Genomic DNA, 17,447 nt, shown 5'->3' on the forward strand with positions numbered 1-17,447 from the left:
CAGGCAGACCCGGGACACTTGAACCAGAGTCCCCAAAATGGACACAGTGGTGTACAGGTGGTTTGACAAGTGATGGGCAGTGGAGACAATATTTTCCCTCACTCTTTTGGTGATGCTCCTCTTTCTACTCTCCAGGACACTGCTGGCCACTTTGGTACCAGGTAGCCCTGGATCATGTGGATTACTGCTGGATTGTGTTTTGTCTTCTCTCCACCACCAGGGCTGTTTCCTCAGAGATGCTCTCTAGCCAGGCAGTCCCCTTCCCCTGAAACTGCAGGCTGTTAGTCTATCCCAGGTGCAGGATCTGGCCTTTGTCTTTCTTGTATCTCACAACGTTCCTGACAGGACAGTCCTTCTGCCTCTTAGGTTCCCGTGAATGGCAACCCAAGGTACAGGAATGGTCCTTCCAATATAGTGCCATCAACAAATGTGGTGAGAGTTGCCTCCTCTGGGTCATGGACACAGGTGTTAAACTGCACAGCACCCAGGAGAGTCCCCTGTGCAGCCCCACAATACCCCAATATGTCCCTCTGTCCTCCAGGTAGGGTATGGCCCGTTCACCACTGTGCTCTCAGCCTCATCATCCAACTGGTGCTTTGCCCATCTCTTTGTCTATCCATCCAGACCTTAATGTCCTAACTTGAGCAGAAAAATATTGAGGGAGACTGTGCCAAAAGTCTTGCTGAAGTGGAGGTAAATGACATCCACCGAGCTCCCCTCGTGCACAAATGCACTTCCTTCATCATGACGGCAATCAGGTTGGCAAGGCCTGATTTACCCTTGGGAAGTCCATGCTGATGTTCTCCTTTTTTAGGTGCCCAGAAATGTCACCCATGAGGAGTCATTCAATGGCACACTCCTCGTCAAAGTGACCTTGTACAGCCTGTGGTTCCCTGGGTTGCACTTCTGGTCTCTTTGGAAGATGGGCACAACATTGGTTTGTCTTCCATCTCAAGACACCCCTACCAATTCCATGACCCTTTACAGAGGACATTCCAAAGAAATATCAGTCTTTCCCTGTAACTTCGTTAACACTATTCTGCCTGTCCTACGGACTACTTATTTTCTCTAGTCTTTCATGTAGTTGCACCTGTCCTGACAAAACGACCATTTGTGAAAGTCATCTTTTCAGATGCAGACTGCCTAGGCAAAGGCCCTTTCCATGATGCTCCACTTCTCTCCTTCCCTTCCTCTTTGTTCGTCAAGATACCTGTCCCGCATGCAGCTGCTTTGAGCTTCAGGGAGTTAAAAGCTTGCCTGTCTTCCAGTGGTCTAATTGTCTCTTTAGCCAATTCTTTAATTGTGTTTATATGTAACTTTTTCGTATGCATCACAAACATTTCTCATAAGACTATCCCTTGTAGAAAGGCAGCCTCATAGGGGCAGCTTGTACTTCCAAAGTTGTTGAGGAGTGCGACTTATTGTTTTTGAAACTTCATCATGATCTTTTCTTTGCTTGCAAATAGGAAAAATTCTTCTGGGCCTGTGTGCAGCCGGTTCTCTAAGGAGAGCAGGGGGGAGATGGTGCAAAGGAGCTGTAACCTCCAGCTGTAGAGACCAGTGGAGAAGTCTGAGGCAAGGAACAGAGATGTAAGCCCCAGGTGGCCAATGTCAGAAGTGCTGAGGTTTGAGAGGTGAGGAGCAAGGGTGTCCATACAGTGTCAGACCTCAAGGGACTGCTTTTTGTAGCTGTCCAGACCTCCTGAGGAGACACTCTGGATCATTATCACTTGGAGGATGCTTCTATCACCTCTTCTCTAAACCGAAAATAATAAAAGCTTTTCTTAAAAAAAAAAAAAAAAAAAATCATAAGTATAGGTGCACTTTGAAATCTTCCTCCTTAACTACACTATGACATTTTTCTAATTAGCTGTACAAGTCTTGCAGACTTGGAGATAATTGCAGGAAGACACAAGGCTCGTTAGGGCTTTCTGTATTTTAATGAGCCCCATGGTGTGTTTGAGGCTGAGTCCATGAACCTCAGCTACTGAGAGTAGACTGAAAGAAACTTCTCAAGAAGTCAAAGTCAGAAGCAAAGTACCTTGAAGAATTAATGGGCCCCACTGAGGGCCATTCCTGACAAAGCCTCCCCAGGGACTCGTTAGAGCAGATACTTGGAGGCTGTGATTGCAGGTAGGCAAAAGCACTGTGAAGGTGGCTACAATGCTGAGAAAAGATTTGCTTTGTTTTACGAAGCAGAAAGGCCAATCCCTGATCTGCAGGCCTTGGGAAGACAGATCCTGTCCCTCACAGGTGAGTCAGGGCTCTTCCTGGGGGCAGCAGGATGTGAGGGTGAGCAATGCCAAGTGTAGGAAAACTGTACAATGCATCCTGGATTACCCAAGCAGGGGTGAGGAAGAAACTAAGTCCAGAGCCTCAAAACAAGTTTTGCCTGGTAGGCCTCCATGGCAGAAGCTACTGTCAAATCCAAGGTGACAAATCCAATGGACCTGTTTGGCCTCTCAGCCTTGCCAGAGCACTTGGCCATCTCTCCTGCAGGCTGTCATAACCTGCCCCATGCCTTACCTCCTTCCCTTCAGGCTGTTGATGTCCATCTTGCTTTCCCACCTAGCTCTCACCCCAGCCTTTCTGTTCCTTCACGGATGTTTCTCCAGCCTGGCTGGATTTTCCTTGAAACACAATGCCATGGGCTGATCTGGGCTCTCTCTGGGTGACCTCTTGCACCACATGGCTACCCTTTGAGTGACATTTCTTTCTCACCACATCCAGTCTGAACCTTCCAAGCTGCACTTTGCGTAGGTTTCCTTCTCTTCCCACTACCAAGAAAAGCTCCATCGTCTCTGAAGCTACCCTTCAAGCCGGTGCACTCTACCACTGTAGTGCCCTGAGCCTCCGCTTCACCAGGCGAAAGAAGCCCAAGTCCCTCAGCCTCTCCAAAGAGGCCCCATCCTGGCAGATGTCCTCTGGGACCACTCCACTTCTTCCCCGCTCCTCCAGACTGGGGAAGAACCCTCCACTCGGACAGACTAGTCCAGATGTGGCCACATCTCATTGAGGAATGAGAACACCCTTGCCTGGGTGGCCACCCCTCTCCTAATACAGCCCTGTATGCAGTTGGCCTTATTCACTGTTTGTAGTGTTTGCTGTATTAAATGGCATTTCAAATGATACTGCACAGAGGCTGCGTGCCTTTCTTACTGGGGACATAAGCAACCAGAACCTCTGGGTACAGAACCACCGAGTCCTGTGCCTGCTGCTGGCTATCAGATTCTCAGGCAGAAGTGATGTCATAGTCAACATGCCAGCCATGTGCCTGCTGATGGCCAATGACCCCAAGAGATTGGAGATTCCAATGACCTCACACTTGCCTTCATGGCCATGTGCCTCCTACTGGCCTATGAGCTTCTCTGACATAATTGGTGTCGGAGTGATAGCCCAACCCATCAGCCGTCTTGTGGCATGTCAACTGAGCAGCCAGAAGTAACCTCACCGTGATCTTCCAAGCCACATGCCTGCTGCTGTCCCGTCATGTACTCACGTACTTAGGCAGAAGAGGTGTGAGAACCCATATCCGAGGCCTTGTCCTAGATGGGCCTACCAGGTACTGGGGGAAAGGGATTCTCCCAATCAACACGCTTCTGTTGGCCTGCCAGAGACACTGGCAGATGTGAGTGTAAAAGCACATATCCCAGCCATGAGTCAAGGGCTGACCTATCAGCTCCTTCAGAAAGAAGTGTCCTCACAGTCCCTTTCCCAGCCACGTTCCTTCTGCTGGCCTATCAACTCCAAGGACAGAAGGGACCTCCCAGCCACCTTCCCAGCCTTGTGCCTCCTGCTGTCCCATGAGATCCTGAGGCACAGCTGACCTCACCATAGCATTCCCACCCATCTCCTCCTTGTGGCCTATGAGGTCATCAGACAAAGGTGTCCCGATCCAATATCGGGGAGGGTTCTTAAATGATCCCAAGAGCGAGATTAAGACACAAACGAGGTCAGATGCTGTACAACCTTCCAAGTTTTATTTCCTATAACAACTGATAACTGTGATAGGACAGAGGGAAGAAGAAAGGAAAAAGAGGCAGACTTAAGCAAGAAAACGGAAGAGAGCTAGCAAGACTAGTTACTACCAGCAAGAAGCCAGCAACGTCCCGCTGAGTCGGTCCCTATGCAGGTGATAGAGGGTTCGGTTCTTCTTCTGCTGCCAGCCAGGTGTCTTTCCCTCATGTTCAGGTGTTACAGTCCTTCAGATGTCTTCCAGGTGCGGGTCTTCAGCTCTCCCCACTTTTCTGCTTTTTGAGGGGGGAATATGCAGTTCTTTTATTGTCCCAGTCCCCATGATTTCTCTGATAAGTCCACCCGTTTCCACAGGACTCATTACCATATGTGCCTCCCAGAGACCCTCCATGGGCACATGCCCAGGTGCTCATAGTGGTTTCTTCACCTTGCTCATGGGCAAGCACAGCTCGGTAGGCGTGGATATGGCGGATTCTTCAGAGACATCTTGTGCGTACTCCCCCACAACAACAGGATGTTGAGGCAGCAGCAATGTCGAGACAACCAGCCAAAACAGTCTCTCACACCCTGCTGCAGCCTTGTCCCATATGGGGCTTTGCAGATAGCTCTGCTCCAATGTCTTCAGAAGGAGAGAGGCTGTACAGGGCTGTCCGTTCCCCCAAACCAGCCCTTGGACCAGCAGGAAGATGGAGATGGCCTCGCAGCAAAGCTCACCTGTCAAGTTGGGGTGACCAGCAAGTGCTGGAAATGGCCAATGAGAGACACTGGGAGTGACAAAGACCCTGAGCCACCCTTCCTGTCTGTCCACACCACCAAGGCCACAGACCGACCTTCTCTCTCCTGCACCTGCATGTCTTCCATGCTTTCTACAAGCCCTGCCTCTGCACCACAAACCCCCGGTGTGAGTCCTTGCCCTGCATGGTCACACACTACGAGTTATACACTGGTATTTTTCTCTCCTGGGCTCTTTCCAGCACAGCACAGCTCCCCCTAAACTCTTCCAACTGCCTCTGACCTCCCTCCACCTCCCCTGCCCTCTGCCCAGTGCAGCCCAGTCTGGCATGGCCCCACAGCTGTGCCCATCACAGGATGCGGCAGAGCTCTGGGCACTGACCCCACAGCCCCAGACCCTCTGAAGGGCACAGCAGCTCCTCGGGCGTGGAGGGGGGTGAGCCCCAGGGGTGGGGGGCATGCATGGCACAAGGCCTGAGGAGATCCCCTTGTGTGATGGAAATGCTGCAATGGAAGGCAACTCTGACACAGAAGTGCCTACTGCCTGTCCTTGCCTGCGACCACAGGGCTGCCACACAGCAAGACTCTAACCATGCTTGAAGAGCACTCGGGCCTTCCACCAACCAAAGGGTTCAGAAGGAAAGCATGGAAGTGGGAAAAGAGCAGCTCGGGAAAGAGGAAGCGCTGGTGCTCCCAGGCAGTGCTGCTGTGCCGGGACTCTTCTTCCCTTCTGCAGACAGGCACTGCTCCCTGCAGCTGCAGAGCAGGTCTTGGAGGGAGGATCTCAGAAAAACAAGTCACTGCAGGGCCCTTTATTTTGGTTAAACTCACAGAGAGTACAGCTCTTCGTTTGCACAGCCTCCAGGTCACAGAAAGCCTGGATATATTGTGAATTAGAAACCAGAGAAAGACAGACATTTCTTTGTGGAAAGCATGCAAATAAGTAAAACAAAGCAAAAAGAGCAAACAAAAATGAGATTCAAACCCTGAAATCACCGTAACAGAAAGCAGAAGAAAGGCTGGGCCTATAATGAGATAAGTGTTATGCAGAAGACAAGAGGCAGTTTATTTCTTTGGAAAAACATGCAGTGATTAGTTTTCTCAGGCCATCCTTGATCTCATGGTTTCTCATGCTGTAGATGAGGGGGTTCAATGTTGGAGGCACCACTGAGTACAGAACTGCCACCGCCAGGTCCAGGGATGGGGAGGAGATGGAGGGGGGCTTCAGGTAGGCAATTATTCCAGTGCTTACAAACAAGGAGACCACGGCGAGGTGAGGGAGGCAGGTGGAAAAGGCTTTGTGCCGTCCCTGCTCAGAGGGGATCCTCAGCACAGCCCTGAAGATCTGCACATAGGACAGCACAATGAAAACAAAACACCCAACAGCTAAACAGACAGAAACTACAAGTACCCCAGCTTCCCTGAGGTAGGCATCTGAGCAGGCGAGCTTGAGGATCCGGGGGATTTCACAGAAAAACTGGTCCACCGCATTGCCTCGGCAGAGGGGTAGTGATAATGTATTGGCAGTGTGCAGCACAGCATAGAGGAACCCACTGCCCCAGGCAGCTGCTGCCATGTGGACACAAGCTCTGCTGCCCAGGAGGGTCCCGTAGTGCAAGGGTTTGCAGATGGCGATGTAGCGGTCATAGGCCATGACAGTGAGAAGGAAATACTCTGCTGAGATCAAAAAGAGAAATAGAAAGACCTGTGCAGCACATCCTGCATAGGAGATGGCCCTGCTGTCCCAGAGGGAGTTGGCCATAGCTTTGGGGACAGTGGTGGAGATGGAGCCCAGGTCAAGGAGGGAGAGATTGAGGAGGAAGAAGTTCATGGGGGTGTGGAGGCGGTGGTCACAGGCTACGGTGGTGATGATGAGGCTGTTGGCCAACAGGGCAGCCAGGTAGATGCCCAGGAAGAGCCAGAAGTGCAAGAGCTGCAGCTCCCGTGTGTCTGCAAATGCCAGGAGGAGGAACTGGGTGATGGAGCTGCTGTTGGACATCTGCTGCCTCTGGCTGTGGAGCACTGAACAAGGAGGCAAGGGCAGTGACAAGTTAGGGTATTATTCTCTGACCAAAATCAAATCCATTTCTCATAATACATGTTCACCAGATTTTTACCATTTCAACGAGATCTCTGTTCAGCTGTGTGGATGGAGCTCTGGTTGGTGCTGGCTGGGTGTGCCATGACTAGCAGGACCTCTGTCTACTGGCTGCCAAAGAGTCAGCCCTGCTCTGCAGCAGTGGCTTTCTGGGAATGGTGCCAGTTAGTTCTGGTGTTTGAATTGGTCAGATGAAACTACTCCTAATGTAAAAGTGTTTGTCAACATCTGCACTGCCAGGGCTAAGAAACACAATCAAAGCATTGTTTGAGAGATAGGGGGGGTTACACCTCTCCCCCTGAGAGGTAATATTCTTGCATTACTGGGTAATATTCTTGCACTTCAGAAATCCTCATCATTTCTGCTGCATTCAGATAAAACAAAGTGGGTCCTGCGGGGAAAAAGTACTGCCTGTGGCATAGTGCAGTGTGAGGAGAGCTGATCCGTCACTCTGTCTTCTTTCTAGCTACCCTTAGCTCTTAACTTTCTGAGATGGAGGGTAATAACACTCCTGTGTTAACCTGAAGAGACTCCAGGCACTACTGAGCGCAGAGAGATCCACTGCCCAGCACCAAGCGACTCCCCATTCCTGAATGTCTCTGCACCCCACCTCTTGCCAAGGACACACATGGTTCATTTCACAAACCCAGCAGCATTTCCTCGCTCATGGAGTCTCTGTGCTTTTCCATGGGGCATTCAGGTAACACCAAGATGCTATGGGACAGACCTGCATTCTGGAGGGCAGCTCACAGCTAGGAAGGACACCCCAAGAAAATAGCCAAGTGTCCTGATGATGGTATCTCAGGAAGGGAGAGTCAGCTCATTTCCTAGGGAATGACACAGGCTGCATTGCCCACAGCCCCACAGCTTGGAGGAAAGCTTGGACACCTGTAACCTTGTTCCCATGGACACAGCTGCATGGGAGGACCCAAAGATCAGCCTGTGACTCTGCAGTTGAAACTCCCAGCCAAGAGAAACAGCCAGAATAAGGTAATAGTAGCAATAACAGACTAGTGGAGAATCAAGAAAAAATGCAGTGACTGACTGGCTCAGAGAGGCAAATGCAGAGGCAGCTGGGCAGTCAGGAAAGAGTTACCCTTACCCAGCTGTACATGCCACCTCCCAGGCACCAACACAGCCAGGCAGTTCTTCTCAGTCCCTGTGCTCTACTTCAGGAGGCTCCTGTCAGACTTACTGATCCCTCAGAGTGTCACCTCAGGAGTCTCTGACTTGTTCAAGCACGACAGCTCATTTTCCATTTCCCCTGAAAATTCTCCAAGAGTAGGAAACAGAAAACCAAACTCAGGAAAGCTCCTTAACTTTATAGCAATCCCTGCTTTGACCTTGCCCTTGGAAAGTGCCCTTGGAAACGTCCTGGGGATGATCTGGAGCTGTGAGCAGCCCCGATCCACACAGCACCCTCTTGTCAGCAGAAGGACCCTCCCCTACTGCAAGTTGGTTTTCCACCCACAGCTTCTCCCCACTCTGCTGCTGGAGTTCCCCAGGAAGGCAGAGTACTTTGACCAGCGGCAGAGTCCCTGTCCCAGCACACAGCCCCCTGGCCGCAAGGACCCTGCTCAGAAGGACAGCCCTGGGCACCCCTGGCTGCACACCCACCTTCACACTCTGCAGCCATCCCCGGGTGAAGGCAGCTGACATGCCCTGTCCCTCTGAGGGTGCAGCAGGGAAGCTGTGCTCCAAAGTGCATCCTTTTTCTCTACACTGCAGAAAGTGTGAGAGTTTTCCTGAGAGATCCCATAGACTGTGGGATGTGCCAACTTTAGGAGATCATTCCAGGAACCATATCTGCATTGCCCTGCAACAAGACACTTACCCTGTTAAGGGATGTGAAGATTTTTCTCCAGGTCAGCTCTCCTCTCTCCTCCCCCGCCCCCCAGGCTGCCTTTAGCATCTCTCTCTGCCTCACTTCTCTCCCCTCGGTGCCTGCAGGCAGTGCCCTCAGCCCTGCTGCGCTTTGCAGAGCAGCTGCTCCTGGGCAGAGCTGTCTCTCTGCAGTGCTGCCTGCTTGCTATGATTTCCCTCCAGCCCTGGAGCCCAGCCCAGCCCAGCAGCAGAGGACCAGCTCAAGGCAGCCCTTTCTCTGCCCCCTCTGGGCTCCCTCCAGGTGTCCCTGGGTCTCCAGGGGAACCTGCCAGGAAACAGGCTGAAGCAAACACTGGTGTTGCCTCCCTCAGTTAAGGAGAAAAACTTCTTTCCTGAAATAACATTTTTGTCTCGGAGAGAAAGTTACATCTACATGCCACATTTCTGCTCAGGGCATTTGAAGGAAGCTCAGCTCCCTCCCACGCACACCACAAAACCAGAAGAGGTGGGATACCTCTTGCCTCAGTTCAGGTGTGAGCAAAATAGGTGTGAGCATGTGAACTCCTTGTCTCTCAGCTTCCATCTGAATTAATGGAGATGGAAGGCAGGAGTTAGGTGTTCAAATGCAAATCCCTTGTGACATTTGAACTGCAAGAGGTGGTCCAATATATACTTAGGTAACAGCAAAGTTCATAGAGACAGGGCAACATCTTGGGAATCCTGTATGAGCCTGGTGGGAAATTCCTTTGGCCAAGTGACATGACAGCTTATGCCCAAATGAAGGCCAAAAGAATCTTTTCCTACTCCTTATCTTCATGGCACTTGATACAGGTATTCATATGAACGACTGCAGTCATGTACCATAGCGACAGCTAGGTCTCTCTCTTTTCCATCAGCGGAATTTACAATACCTCCACTGACTATAATGGCATGTGTCCCAGTTTCGTCCCCACACTTCCTAATAGAATAAAGGGCAGGTCTTCTATTTACTGTCCAAATGCAGGGCCACAGAGCTACACGAGATGCCAAGGCTGGCAGGAACCTCACAGGAGCTAGAGGAAAGCAATTCCCACTCACAGTGTGTGTACTAGACGTCTCAGACGGCATCACATAGAGTGCGATTTGGTGCCTGTTTTCCATACACTAAAGCCATCAGTCAGAGGCATCAGTCATCAGATGCCAACAGAGAGGCAAGGTCTGCTCCTTCTCCACCCAAGAGCTGCAGGCATTGCATGAGCAGGAGGCATGCCACACAGGGGTTTTTACTCGCTCCCTTGATGATCCAATCAATGAAAAGACCAAGAATTTTCAGAGTGTGCCTGGATACATCTTGTCTTCAAGAAGAGCATACTCCAAGCACAGCAATGGTCCACATCAAATTTTAGTGTAAAATCAAAAAGGATTTCAAGGGCACCAAGATGAACTTTTGATACTTCAGGAACAGTTAAAGAAGAAAAAGTGGTAAGGTAGGACCACTGCTGACATGAGGAAGAGTAGCTCTGGATAGATCTGAGGTACTCTACGTCACAGCCTCCGTCAATACCAGCCTTGTCTCCCAGGCCTTTGAGCTGTGAGGCAGGACTCTGGAGAATAACAACCAGCAGTGGATGGGGATCAAGCGCGGGGTTACTCAAGCAAACTACACCCTTACCAGTCCATAGGAATGAGAGCGAGCTGCATCCAAGGGTGCTGAGGGAGTGTTTTTTTCTCGAGGAGGTGCTGACCTGTTATGACCCCAGTAAGAAAGACACTTGGACCCTGGGAGGTACCTTTTATCATTCTGTGCATTAGTGCTAACAGTATAAATAGAGAACCATGCAGATAATCTCAGGCCTCTTTAGATGGTGGGAACCCCAGGTGGTGTAGCATTAAATGGGCCTTCTACCTGAATGCAGCAAACCATGCAGACCCCATCCACAGAAGACAGTCTCCTGTTCTGGTCATTCAAACTACTGTAGGATTTTCTTACAAGGAACAACTTTACTCGTCGTCTCAACAGTCAAACAGAAATGATGCTTTCATGAGTATGTTTTGCTGCACTGTTAGATACAGGCAAGACTACGCAGGAGGCATGATGTCCAGTACAGAGTGGGACCTGCCTGCAGGCTCTTGTGCAACAATATGCCTCTAAGGTTGTCCTGCGGGAAAGGGATCTGTGCAGCGTAACACAGGTTTGATGGCTGTGCTGTACGTGCAGCAGGGTGCAGCCCAGCACAGCCCTAAGAACTCGATGTTCAATATTTTTCTGGTCAGGACCAGTGATTCCCTGTGAGAAGTCTGTGGTCCAGTACGCTGCCACAGCTGACATGTCGTAGCCCAAATGTGCACTGCCAGGAGGAGCTGGAGACCCATGGCTTGTCACAGAACTGTGATGGTTTTGGATTAAATTACTTGTGGTGAGATAGCTTGCTGAGATATGGTGCTGCAATGGAGGGATACAAGCTCTGCGCAGGGAGCAGCAGGGAGGACGAGGACTATGCCCCCTGTATGAAGGGGAAGCCTGTATTTGTGGAGGTCCTTTATGTGACAGACAACGGGTTGGACTAGCTTTTGTCATTTAGGATCAGAGCAGGAGTCAGCAGGAGTGACCTTGTGTTTTCAGTTACAGACTGCTTGCTCAGGAAGAGGAAACAGAACAGGTCTTTTGTCAGCAACCCCAGGAAGTCTCCAGGTTCATAAGCAGGATCCTGTGGTGAACAACTTCAAGTGCCCTGGCATTCCCTGGCAAGGCAAAGTAACAGGGTGCCAACAGCCTTGTCGATGGGGTATCATGCCTTTATAGTGCAAGCACCTATATAATTGGCACTGCCCAGAATGGCCACCACTGATGTGGACTCCTTTGTTGCAAATATTTATATTTAGGCAGATTAAACATTTATTTTTTTTAAATACTGATACCCTTAGGCAACTCATGCAAATACTTGAAGGATTATTGATGCATTTTAACATGATTATCAACAGAAGGTCCACCAGCTTTACATCTCAGGAAATGGGACACCAGTGGCCAAGGGGAGGATGGTCTGGGGACTGTCCTGGCATCTGGGAAACTGAAGCTCCCATCTCCCCAACACCCTGCCCTCCTCGGTGAGGGGTGTGAGAAACTCTGCCAACGAGGTCAGAACTCACAGTCATGACAAGTATCTGATGTCTAACTGCAGCCAGTGTTGGCTTGCCAGCTCAGGATTTCAGCTTCCATTTGAGTCAGAACCACTTCACACTACATCCAGCTTCCCTCTGAGGCTGGCTGCTGTGTGGCACAACTGTCCTGGCTCTCCAGGCAGGTTGGGCAATGGTTTGATGCCTGAATTGGAAGTTTTCCCCATTCTGGGGTAAAAGACCTTCAAGGAGAGAAGGTTGTAGAGATCTGGGTTGCAGAGTTTTGAAGTAGTCTTTCTAAAATTTGAGCAGGCTGAGCTTTGGAGCCAAGGAAAAACAGAGACGCTCTCAAGGATGCTTTTGAATTAGTGGTACTATCACTGATAACAGTAACATGACAGTGCTATAAGGGAATTCCTTCTCATTCTCGATGATGATGATGATGATGAATTAAAGCTCTTTAATTTCATCCCCAACGGTCATTCTTACTTGGCAAAAGGGCTACTACACTTCAGTAGTTAGCCTCTTCCATGAAGTTTTAGAACAGTGTTTTTTCTCTCACTTCTACCTCTTTGCTGTCATTTAAAGATTACACCTCTTAGACAGAATTGCCCCCAAATCATCCCTCTTCCATATATTTTCTCCCTTTTCTCAGGGGCGAGGGGGACGTGGCATAGGGGAGTTGTTTCTTTTTTGGCCAGAGAAGGCCAAGGGACACATCCCAGGTTAGGAACAAAGGAAGCCAGGATTTTTATGTGGTGTACACGGACACAGCACCGTTACCTGCATTTCCAGTGTCCAAAGTCCTAACTGTTCAGCAAAGAGCCCGGAGTTGTGAGCTCCCTTCATGTGCCCTGTATGTCAGCACGTAAAATGAAACGAACCTAGTCAAAAAGTGTGTTTTGATTCTCTTCAGAGCCAGAAGTACCACATGGGCCAGGAGACAGGTGAGGACACCTAAGAGGGAATCCCACTTCTCTGGACAAAAGCTTAGGTGTTCCCAGGAATCTCAGGGTGCACGGCATACAGATTCCTGAGTTCAAGGAGCTGGTCAAATGCCTCATCTCTGTTTCTGCAATGAAACAGAGCTCTGGTTCATGTGCAGACTCCGTACAAAGAAGGTGACAGTAATTGAGCACCCTGCTCTGAAAGGATTAACAAGGTAGGCTGTTCTTTTTGGAAAGGTATTAAGATAGGAAGAAAGACCTTGGGTTGTGGCAAATGAAAAGAGAAGCAGAGGATGTGGTCAGGGCTGTTTGGGAATACTTGTAAATACTTGTAAATTCACCTGATGTGAATTATTTTTGTGTTCAGGGAGAGCCTGAGAGCTTTCCCTAATTTGAAAACATGAAGGGGAAGGAAGGACAGGATTGTTCAGGCTGGAAGGGGCCTTGGGAAGTGTCTCAAGCAACCTCCTGCACAAAGCAGGATCAGACCAGCTCACTCAGGGCTTTATCCAAACATGCCTTGGTCACTTTCGGGGATAGAGCTGGTGGATGCTCCCTGGTAAACAGCTTCCAGTGCGCTACTGTGCTCATGATTGAAAAGTTTCTCCCTTTATCTAGCATCCTTCCAAGCCCAACCATGCAGCTTGTTTTTTACCCATCTACTTAAACACACATGAAGACTATATTAGCCTATCTTGGACACAAGAATATTGTGGGGGATATTGCTGAATACATGACTTCCAGGTAAAAAGCCACCACTGCTCTCCCTAAGTCCAGCAATTCTGTCCTTACATCAGAGAAAAGAAAAAGGTTGGCCAGGCACAATCAACCCTGGTGCTGTTTATAATCTTTGCCGGTGACATGGGCTGTGGGACTGAGTGCACCCTCAGCCAGTTTGCCAACGACACCAAGCTGTGTGGTACGGTGGACATGCTGGAGGGAAGAGATGTCATCCAGAGGGACCGTGACAGGCTTGAGAAGTGATGTTGTGCAAATCTCATGAAGTTCGACAAGACCACGTGTTGAACATTGGTGCAGGACCGGGGTCAGGGAATCCCTGGTATCAATACAGGCTGGGGGATGAAGGGACTGAGAGCAGCCCTGTGGAGAAGGACTTGGGGATACTGCTGGGTGAAAAGCTGGACATGGGCCAGCAATGTGTGCTCACAGCCCAGAAAGCCAATCGCATCCTGGACTGCATCAAAGGAAGTGTGGCCAGCAGGTCCAGGGAGGGGATTCTCCCCCTCTACTCTGCTCTGCTGTGATCCCACCTGGAGTACTGCTTTCAGCTCTGGACCCCCAACAGAAGCAAGACATAGACCTGTTGGAAGGGTTCCAGAGGAGGGCCACAAAGATGACTGGGTGGCTAGAGCACCTCTCCTATGAGGACAGGCTGTGAGAGGAGAGGTTGTTTAGCCTGGAGAAGAGCAGGCTCCAGGGACACCTTATAGCAGCCTTCCAGTACTTAAAGGGGGCCTACAGAAAAGGGAGGGAGGGACTCTTTAACAGGGAATGTAGTGATAGGATGGAGGGTATTGGTTTTATACTGAAAGAGGGTAGGTTTAGATGAGCTATTAGGAAAAAATCTTTACTGTGTGGGTGGTGAGACACTGGAACAGGTTGCCTAGAGAAGTTATGGCTGCCCCCTCCCTGGAAGTGTTCAAGGCTAGGTTGGATGGGGCTTTGAGCAACCTGCTCTAGTGGAAGGTGTCCCTGCCCATTGCAAGGGGGTTGGAACTAGATGAACTTTATGGTCCCTTCCAACCCAAACCATTCTATGATTCTGTGATTTCATGATTCTAGCTTGGATATTAGGAAAAATTTCTTCTGTGGAAGGGTTATCAAATATGAGAACAGGCTGCCCAGGGAAGTGGTTAAGTCACCATCCCTGGAGTTACTTAAAAGATGTGTGGATGTGGCACTTAGAGATATGGTTCATTGGTGAACACAGCACTGTTAGTTTGTCATTGTTTAACCCAATGTGGTAGTACATTCCCCCCACCCCCATCCTGCCAGCAGGAAACAAAACTTCTCCAGGAAGGGAGAAGGGAAAGGAAACCCTGGAAGCTGCATGTTGGAATTTGAACTGGCCAATCGAGATGTGCCAGGTACACCGAGGTGGCCCTCCTAGCCAATAGAATTGAATGACCACAGGTCAGATTCAACAGGGGTATAAACAGGGTCCTGCTGGAGGACATGTTGGAAACATTCCTCCTCGGAGCAGTGGGTCTGCAGTCAGGGACTCCCCATCGGGTCGGGGCACCACCCAAGGTAACTCCTCGAGGGAGAGAGCCCTCCGCTTTTGGGTGAGTGTGATACCGAAAAAGCCAGTCAAAGAAACTCTCTAAGACTCAATTTTGGAGTTTTAGAAAGCAGGCATTCTTTATTGCAGCACTGGGTGCACGGGGGATTGCTCCACCTTTCATGCACACTGTCAGGCCTAATTGTGCAGGTTAAGTACATGTTCTACATATATATTCACTAGATTTCTGAGAAATGTTATACATATTCATTAGTTTTCTGGGGAAAATATTAGCATATGCAAATGTCCATTATGCAGGCATATTGAAGGTCTCTGGTGGTCTTCAAGAGTCCTCTGGTGGTCTTCCATAGTCTTCCTCTCTTGTCTGCTACTTGACCCTTCTCAGATGATTCTGTGCAGTGTGATCTTCTGCATGTTTGATACATCTTATCCTAAAGAATGCTTGTTAGTGCTTCTATTATCTATGCTTGCATTTTGACATAATCCATATGGATACTTCTAAGCTCAGTTACCTAAGAGGGCTAAAGTACTTATCTTCTTCAGAAACTGCAAGGCCATCCAAAAGCAATTTGTCACATATTTTGCAACATACAGAACCCCCATCCACCACTGATCAGCAAACAATCGGTCAAAGAAACAGCAAGGCCATTGTACTCAGAAAAACATCCTGCAACCTCAGCGCTGCCCGAGGTAACTCCTTGAGGGAGAGAGCCCTCAGTTTTTCGGTGAGTGATATGCACATTTTGAGCCATCGCTTTAAATCTTGGGGATTCTTAAGTCGGCCATGTAGTATTAATTCTCTTTACATCGAGCCTGTGGTTTTATAAAATGTTACCGGACTTCTGACTTTTGCTGAAGAATAAATCTGAGCTTTAACGCCTATTGGATATGGTTAGTTGCGCATCCCTAACAGTGGGAAGAGTTTAGGGGGGCTGTGCTGGGCTGGAAAGCCCCCAGGAGAGAAAAATATCAGTGTATAGCTTGTAGTGTGTGACCGTGCAGGGCAAGGACTGACTCCGGGGGTTTGTGGTGCAGAGCCAGGGCTTGTGGCAAACATGGAAGACATGCAGGTGCAGGAGAGAGGAGGAGGCTGGTCTGTGCCCTTGGTGGTGTGGACAGATGAGGAAGGTGGCTCGGGGCCTTCGTCACCCCAATTTTTGTCCATTTCCAGCACTTGCTGGTCGTCCCAGGTTTGCAAGTGAGTTTTGCTGTTAGGCCATCTCCACCTTCCTCCTGGGCCAAGGGCTGGTTTGGGGGAACAGACAGCCCTCCCCAGCTTCCTTCCTTCCCCAGACTCTGGCAGACCCTGGAGCAGAGCTTTCTGCAAAGCCCCACCTGGGACAAGGCTGGGGCAGGGGAGGGTTCAGGTGCTGGGGCAGCTGCAAAGTAGGAGGGCCATGGGGGAACTGTGATCTGAAGGCCATCATTGGTGTCGGGAAGAACGGCCAGAGTCAAGAATCACACTCAATATGAGTTAACATCTTGCTCGTTTACTGTTCAGGCGTCTTGACAAGACTCAAGACTGACTTGTCCACACGCCTTATACAATACTCTGATTGGTACAATACCCCGTTTCACGTGACACTACCTTATTCTCTATTGGCTGTGCAAGCTTCTTCACAAGGTGTCCAGCAGTTATCTCATTCTTCAGCATCCAGGTGTTGTCAGGCTCTTCTTATCTTCCTTTTTCCCAGTGTACAGGGACACAGCATCCTTGTCTGCTTCAGCACTTTGTAAACTTATGCTTCGTTCCCAGCTAAAGGCTGGATTGCTCACATGCCTTCGCCCAGCCAAGAAATCCTCAACAATTCCCCCTTTTTGTTTTTGAGTAGTCCAGGCTTGCTTAATAACTTGGGATGCCATTTTCCTTAATAAGCTGAACAAGGTAAAATTATTACAATAGCTAAAATCACAATATCTACAACAATGCCCATAATTCTTTGAGCCAACCCGTTACCCCTAATGACCCAGACCATGAGGACTATGAGGAAGATGAACCATCCATACATTCTTGTGCCATCTTGCTCCGCAAACTCAGCCCAGCAATCGGGCCTCAGCAATCGGGAATATCCAGGTATTTATACATTTGCAGAGGAACAGGTTTTAGCACACGTGGCCAGCGGGTGCCAAAAGTCCGCCTCGGTTGCAATCTATGACGCATGCGCTCGCTGGCCAGGCGCGCTGCACGAGTCATAGCCATCTTGTCTATTGGTTCATGGGCTTTGTGATGCGGTTGCAATGCACAGAGAATCTTGACCTGTTATGTTAGCCAAGGTGACCTATACGTTAGTTTTTGACTGACGTGGTATTCATATTGCCACACCATCTATGATGTTCCAGATGATGATGGTCGTACAGATCGAACGGAAGTCCATTGTGGGCCTGCATCTGTGGAAACACAAGCATAATCTCGCCCCCAGGTTGTTAATGAAAATGGATTTTCTTAATGCCAAGTTTCTTGTTTTACTTATGTCAGGGAGAGCTCAAGGATACTCTTATTCTATTTCCAAAC

General features: G+C 49.5%; 1 protein-coding gene across 1 annotated transcript; it reads right to left on the minus strand.

The window, feature by feature from the left end:
• Window positions 1-5,749: 5,749 nt before the first annotated feature.
• On the minus strand, window positions 5,750-6,751 carry LOC126036832 (olfactory receptor 14C36-like). Its single transcript, XM_049797043.1, has one exon. The coding sequence runs from the start codon at window positions 6,704-6,706 to the stop codon at window positions 5,750-5,752; it is 957 nt and encodes a 318-aa protein (XP_049653000.1). The 5' UTR covers window positions 6,707-6,751.
• Window positions 6,752-17,447: the final 10,696 nt, after the last annotated feature.

This window comes from Accipiter gentilis, unplaced genomic scaffold, assembly GCF_929443795.1.
Source record: "Accipiter gentilis unplaced genomic scaffold, bAccGen1.1, whole genome shotgun sequence".
NCBI lineage: Eukaryota > Metazoa > Chordata > Aves > Accipitriformes > Accipitridae > Astur > Astur gentilis.

What these genes read in the sequence shown, in the direction of transcription:
- LOC126036832 (XM_049797043.1), bottom strand. Translation starts at nt 6,706, where the DNA reads ATGTCCAACAGCAGCTCCATCACCCAGTTCCTCCTCCTGGCATTTGCA.